General features: G+C 35.8%; 1 protein-coding gene across 1 annotated transcript; it reads right to left on the bottom strand.

Annotated features, from left to right (window-relative positions):
* Nucleotides 1-5,227: 5,227 nt before the first annotated feature.
* Nucleotides 5,228-6,754, bottom strand: LOC103437275 (protein TOO MANY MOUTHS). Its single transcript, XM_008375749.4, has one exon. It carries the CDS (start codon nucleotides 6,721-6,723, stop codon nucleotides 5,395-5,397), a length of 1,329 nt encoding a protein of 442 aa, XP_008373971.1. The 5' UTR covers nucleotides 6,724-6,754; the 3' UTR covers nucleotides 5,228-5,394.
* Between the last annotated feature and the right edge of the window lie 778 nt (nucleotides 6,755-7,532).

Here is a 7,532-nt window from a genome sequence, read left to right as displayed (position 1 = left end):
CCAAAAGACTCTCTTGACTGAAGACTTGAGGGACTACTGTTTGTACCATACTTATGGCCTCCGTATTTAGATCTCGTATAAATACTCGGGGGACTCAAATGTAATTATGTAATAGATGAAGGGACAAATATGTAATAAGTGATTAGCCCTTATTCTCTATAAAAGGACTCCTCACTCTCCTCATCAAGAGATGCCAATTCTTAGGCCATGGGAGAGAGCTCTCTTACCCGTAGAAGCTCTCTTCCTCACATACAAAGCCACAAGGCTCACAAACAGAGAAATACAATATCAGTGTGGACATAACCCAAACATTAGGGTGAACCACGATACATCTTGTGTTATTTACTTTCTTGCAGATTTACGGTCGGATTTACGTTGTTCCAAGACCCCTCCGGTTTTGTGCATCAACATAATTATTTGCCAAGTATCATTTCACTTAATTCTAGTTAATTTTTTTTCAAAATTGAAAAAGTAACATTTAATGTGAAAATTACTAGAGTTAAGTGAAAAGATACTTGATTATTTATGTCTCGAATTTATGATAAAAGTATACACCATGGTTTATAGTGGTAGCAAAAATGCTCCCTATTTACTTCTTTTGTTTAGCAGTGGTTACTAGTTTTGTAATCGAGATCAAAATAAGTAGTTAAATTTCAATTACGGATTATTTATGTATTTTTTGGCTAGTGAAAATTCAAAATAAATAAGGTTGATATAAAATAAGAATTCAGTTAAAATATGTCTATCTATTTATATTCATATTATGTCTCGAATTTATGATAAATCAATAATATATTTTACTTATATTATAATATGGGAATTGACAAAGCTATCACACTCAAGATTTATCTCGACTTATTTCTTAAACGAACACTCTTTCACTCTGTCATTCACTACAAGAACTAATCTTGGAGCGTGAAAGGAAACTTTACACCACGTTACTTTGACTCAAAGGGTGAACTTTCTTGGAAATAATTGAATTTGGGGCCGATACATTACTGTTCCAACATCCAACTCATAATTAAGGTTTCTTTGGAATAAAAGAAAGTAGTTACACATGCATGAGTGTTACAATTAATTGCATTAAAATATGATATTATTGGTATGAATTTGGCTTTAAACCGTCCACGTCCTCGGTGGGTTTCCTTTGTTCCAAATGGTGACAAAAGACAGAAAACTTTATAAAAGAAGGGCAATGAATCACAATGCTAAAATATTTAAATGGAATTTCTAGTTAAAATAGTCGTTGAAATTTGCATAATTCCTCACTTTGATCATTGAGAATTAAAATCAATAGAAGTGGTTCTTGAGATTATCCACTATCAATTATTTTGGTCCTTAAGTGAAAAATTATGTTAAATAAGGATTAAAATGACAAAAATATCCTCAAGTTAATAAACAATAGGCCAAATGATTTGACCAAAATTAAGGGTATTTTTGTCATTTTATTATTATTTTATAGAGATTTTTCACGGAATGGCCAAAATGATTGATTGTGGATAAACTCGTGGACCAATTTTATCTATTTCAAATCTTAGGGATCAAAATGAGGAGTTATTCAAATTTCAGGAACCATTTTGGCTAAAAAGCCTAATTAAATATATACAAAGAAGGTTGAGGTTGCACCATAAAATTAATTGGCAATATGAAGAGTAACTCAACTTATTTATAAATTCATGCCTCCCATCAATGTAAGATTCATTTTCACCATGCCCCTTATGTGTGAAAAAATTTCAAACCTAACACGTGGACAACACAAACAGGATGACATGGAGCACGTGTGGCCGTTGGGCTTCACACGTGAGGCAACCTACTTTGATACCATGAAGAAAGTTGAGATTCTATCATAAAGCCAATTGGCAATATGGGGAGTAACCCAACTTACTTATAAATTCATGCAAAGTCCATCGTCCCATCAACGTAGGATTCATTCTCTACAGTATACAAGTAGATGTTATTTGCAAGTGATGACTCCATTGCCTATTAGTTTTGCATACATGTCATAATTTAACATTTAAAAGATTAAAATGTCATTATGCACTTTGTATTTTTCTCTGATGTCTCTGTGAGTCTTCCTGACATCGGCAATGGTGGATTGACGTAAGAAAGTCACCAGCTGATTTACTTTTTTTTTAAGGAAAAAAATAACCTACATTACAAAATGTGGTAAGTGTAGCTTTTCTCTATTTTTATTTTTCTTTTAAATTCTTTCACGAGAATACATGTTAACTATTTTAGAATGCTAATCTATACTCACCCAAATATTTGATTTGTTTTGACGTCTACAAAAGTTAGTATCTAGTTTAGTATGTAAAATCAACCAAAAGTTGTACAAAATGTTTTGAAATAGTCTCATTTTCACTATCTATAGATAAATTCAAAAAAGATGGTGCTATCTCATAAGAGTAATATTAGAGACAACAAATTTTAAGATGTTAATGACGTGCTAATGTTTTATTTGTTCTCTGTATGATCCTCTTCTGACCTTATTCATCCACAAGAAATAAGAAATTATCAAGTTCACTGGTATATAAAGAATGTGTCATTTGTGTCATTGATCTAGAAAAAAAAGATGTGATAACATTGCATGATTGCAATAAGAAGGAAGAATATCCAAAAAGCAAGAGATTTCACATTCTCCTTCAAACTATATGATAGATGGTGAATTGGTTCAAAACCTTTTACTTGCCCTAGTGGAATAATACTAACACCCTTTTTTCTTTAAAAAAAACAAATAATACTATTTACACTAAAAGGAATGGGGTGAGTAATGAAATAGCAATATTTGTGATTCAAATTCGTCTTTGACGAGAATCGAATTTAAAATTTTTCATTTATAAATAAAGAGAAATATCACATACTAATGACAAAATAATACTAACAGCTAACACCTTATTTTGTGGAAATATTGTTCAGTCGATCTCAAAAGTCAAAACTTTCTTGAACCAAGTGAAAACAACTTTCACTAAACCAAATGATCGTTGGTGAATAATTATTGATTTACCAATACGAATCAACCATTTCATCTGCCCCCAGAAGGTTTTAACTTTTCTGTAATTATTTTTCAAAGTGATTTTTAACTTTTAATTGTTCATATTACGCTGCATTTTAAAATTGAACTACTTCATTGACTCTTGTTGTTTGCGAAATTCCCCTACAATACTAATGCAAGAAGAAGCATCAAATAAGTAATAGGATATGCCAAAGTGGCTGGAACGAGTTGATTCTCCATCTCTACCTATAAATAATTGATAAAAAAACTTTAAAAAGTACCACAACCCAAGTGATGACAATAATAATTAGCCAAAATTATATAAAATCTCTTCGAGAAAGCGACAAAAATTTAAATACTATGAACATGGTGATGTGATTACGCTTACGGTGCAAAAAGCAATATGTTTTTTTGTAAGGTGAAACGTAAGAGTAATTTCATTTCTAAAGATTTTGTGTCAACATTCAGTTCATTTATCCACTTAAGCGAACAGTAATAGACTCCAGTAAACAGTAATAGGCCAAAGCATCTCTACCCCTAAAACCAAATACCCTACTCAATTTTATTAAAATATTATTAATTTTTATTATAAAATAATAATTTAATTTTTAACAAAAGCATCTCCACTCCCCTCCCCTGTCTTTGCCTCAGAAGCTCCCCCACCGCTCCCCTCCAATGTGCAGAAGAAAGAAACCCATTAACAAGATGAAGGGATATGGGAAGAACACAGTGGAAGGGATCTATCTCTCTCTCTCTCTGAACCTTAGCCTCGAGGAAGGCGTCGAAGGCCCCCAAACCCCCATCCTCGCCGCCCTTTGCTTCGCCTGCAAATGGGTCTTCTTCAACCTCAGCCTCGAGGAGCTCTGCACCAAGATGTCTATGCGACGCGTTGATCGTGCAGGAGGTTGATGGCCCAGCTGACATCAGATGGCCCGGCATGTGGGTCTGTCGATTTTAGGCCGGTCTCTTGCCTGGCTTGGGATGGGTGCTGGTCAAAATGCTAAGCTGGAGTGGATAGCCTGGGTGCCGGACTGGTTTTTTGGCTGGGTGTTGGCCTATCAGTTCCCCGGTGGAACTGCTCTAAGTCTTAACACGTTGAGGACAATAGCCTTACTTAAGTTGAGAGATTTTCGATGTATTCAGAATACGGGGCAATATGTCACATATTATTATATAAGTGGTGGAATTTTTTTTTTTTTTTATTTCAAGTATCTCTCAAATTATATAATTAAATGTGATATATCGTCTCTTGTTCTGAGCACACTGAAAAATCTCTTATCCAAATCTAACTTAAAATTTACTAAACTAAAAGTCAAAAATGGTAACCTACAAGTCGATGCCGTACCAAAGTGGCGGTGTTTTTTGTTAGTCCTAGAAGACAAACCTTTGTCTGATTGGAGCTTTCATAAAATTTGGCAGTTGTCGATCAAGGTTTATATGGAGTGACAGTTCTAGAAGGATGCACTGCTATTCTTGGATTATATGTAATGCATTATTTCTTCTTCATTTGTTTGGTAGTTTGTAGATCAACTTGTCGTTGATTGGAATATATTCTGTTTGGGAGTATTAATTCCACATCAAATAAAGTGTTTATATTGTCAATTAGTTTTATGTCAGAACGTATCTCAACTTTCTTCGCCTTCTCCTTCTTTTCTATTTTCTATTTTCGTTTTTTATTGTATTCCATGTAACATAGCACATGTGGGCGTAGTCATGTTGGTTAAAACAAATGTGCTCTTTCTATGCACTTAAGTTCGAATTTCCCTCCTCACAATGCAAATAAATTTAAATTAGAATACACTTGTATAAAAAAAGATTGTATTTCCTAGTAACATATGATAAGTTGCCACTTAGTACTACGGTTTGGTGATATTCCTCTTCACTTGGAAGTGAGAGGTCTTATGTTTGAATTTCATGAATGGTGAATTCGGTACCAAATTAAGTTGTTCATTGTATAGCTTAGCGAAACCCTATCTTCCCTTAATGTAAAAATATGGATGTATTCTAAAAAAAAATATGCTAAGTTATTTTCAATGCACCGAAAAATTTAGAGTAAAAGGTTATTTTTGACTCTTTATTAGACATCTTCCTACCAATGTACACAGAATAAAGGGAGATGAAGGAGAAAGATACTACATATCAGATGATCCTTTCGCAACCAAACCCAGCTAATACCACAAAAGAGGCAAAGACCTTGAAATATAATTAAAAGTAGGTAATTCACCAACCAAAATATTAATTAAACTTATTTATTGGGATAAACAAAAATAGTACTACACACTTAAACTATACAATATATATTATTAACTACAACGATAAAATTAGAGCTCAAGATCTTTAAACTATATTAAATGAAACGTTGAGTCAGAACACTTCGATGTAACAAACGAGGCAGAGAGTTTTTACGGTCTCGGTGTACCACATGTACCAATGCCAGAATTGAATGACGAGTCTAAATTGTCTTCCAACCCACTATTAGACTTGTAGCATAGCCCAGAATTGTTATAGAGCCTTAGCTTCCTCCTCATCCTCCAAACCATTTCTCTTCCAAATGGGATTGGACCCATTAGCACATTGTCATTCAATCTCAATTCACTCACATTTTTCAGCTCCCTAAAACTAGCTGGGATTGAGCCGTTGAAGTTGTTCCCGTCGAGATGAAGCACGCGGAGGCTCGGCAACCGACCTAATGATGCTGGTAGAGGACCATGCAAATTCATGTTTGACAAAATTAGTGTCATTAGCCCCTTCATACCATCAAACAAGTCACTTGGAATTGGGGTGGGCCCCATTTGGTTTCCCTTGAGGATCAAGGTTTGAAGGGAGATTAAGCTTCGAATCCACATTGGAAGTGGACCCTTGAGTCGATTGTAGCTTAAATCCATCAGCATAAGGCTTTTCAGGCCGCCCACGGAGTCGGGAAGTGGGCCTGCGAGGCGGTTGTGGCCCAAATCCATTTTGATTAGGGCATGACAGGCTCCAATGCTGGATGGGATTGAACCCATTAGAAGATTTTGGTTCAGATCAAGGATGCTCAAAATTGGGAAGGTAAAATTGGGTATTGAACCGGTTAGCGTATTTCCACTTAGGTCTAACGACCTCAGACCGGTGATCCGGCCCAAGGACACTGGAATTGAACCGTTGAGATTGTTTTTGTGGAGGTCAAGGACACTTAAACGGGTGAGATTGCCCAACTCAATAGGAATAGGACCCATATGCCCGTTTTCTCTAAGAACTAATGTCTGAAGTGTGGGACCCAAATGCCCCAAAAACGATGGGATGGGCTGAGGATTGTAGGTTAAACAACGGTAGAAAAATAAGGTCCGGAGGTAAGGAAGTTTAGTGATGGAGGGTGAAATATGAGACCGGGTCGGGTCGCATGTCGGGAATGCGGTGTCGTCGGATAGGGCCCCGAAAGAGAGTGAAACGACGTGGTAGACGTTGTCCTTGTCGGGCTTGCACTCAATGCCGTGCCACCGGCCACGACACACGTCAGGAATTTCAGTGGCCCAATCATTTCCTGTTGCCCGCATGATGTCATAGACCGCTTCTTGCTCACGGGCATCGGTTCGGGCTCCGTCTTTGTTCATGGAGAACCCGTTTTGTGGTCCGTCCACAAGGTCGGACGGCACGCCGGAATCCGACATGATGACGGTGAAAGGCATGGCCCCTAATGTGAAAAAACACAAGAAAGATAGAAATAGGAGTAGGGGTGAGAAGATGGGAGCCATTGTAAGAAGAAGTTTGGACTAAGTCTGGGAGTGGATGAGTGTGAGTGGCAGTCGGGAGGTATATATAAAGGTTTGAGTACGTTGGGGGGAGTTAATGTTATTTGGGTCGGGTTGGTGAATGAGGTATTTATGGGTTCACGGGAAATGGGGCTCTACTGATCTAGTGTGACAAAGTGGAAATAAATACATGAAATTTTGTGCATTAATGTGCTTCACGGGATTTATACCAAATTTTTATTTGTATTTTTTTGGGGTTGCGGAGACACTGAAATTTGTTACATTAATTGTTGTGGAAATGCTTCACTTTGTATACTGACACACAGAGCAGAGCAATGTTGCAAAGAAAGAAATGCCCAATCAGCTCCATTTTTTTTAGAATATTTATAAAGGAGATGTCAAAAGATAAATTTTAAAATGTTAATTTGATGGCTGTCATGGTAATGTTAGATTTTTTCTTTTTCTAACTGATATGTTTTTTTTATTATAAATTATATTTATAGGACCCATTTTAAGAAGAAATCAATTAAACTATATTTTCAATATCTATAATTGGTGCATTAATGAGACATGCATAATAAAATAATTAAAAATTATTTAACATCACCTTTTTTCATATGTCAAATTTGACATATGAAAACTCATATGTCAATCCACATAAAATTGACATATCTATTGGAGCTTGCTTTTACCTTCAAATTTGATTACATAATATTCCACTTAGGATTTGACATTTCCTTTAGAGATGGTCTTATTCTCCAAAATTTTCAAGCTCTCTCTCTCTCACTAGCTTGTTGCATAGTGTAAGCCGG

The sequence above is a fragment of the Malus domestica genome, chromosome 17 (genome assembly GCF_042453785.1).
Source record: "Malus domestica chromosome 17, GDT2T_hap1".
In the NCBI taxonomy this organism is placed as follows: domain Eukaryota; kingdom Viridiplantae; phylum Streptophyta; class Magnoliopsida; order Rosales; family Rosaceae; genus Malus; species Malus domestica.
The sequence above is the reverse complement of the archived record's forward strand: the minus strand, read 5'-3'. Positions and strand labels throughout refer to the sequence as shown.

Coding starts and splice junctions, on each gene's coding strand:
- LOC103437275 (XM_008375749.4), bottom strand. CDS start 6,723: ATGGCTCCCATCTTCTCACCCCTACTCCTATTTCTATCTTTCTTGTGT.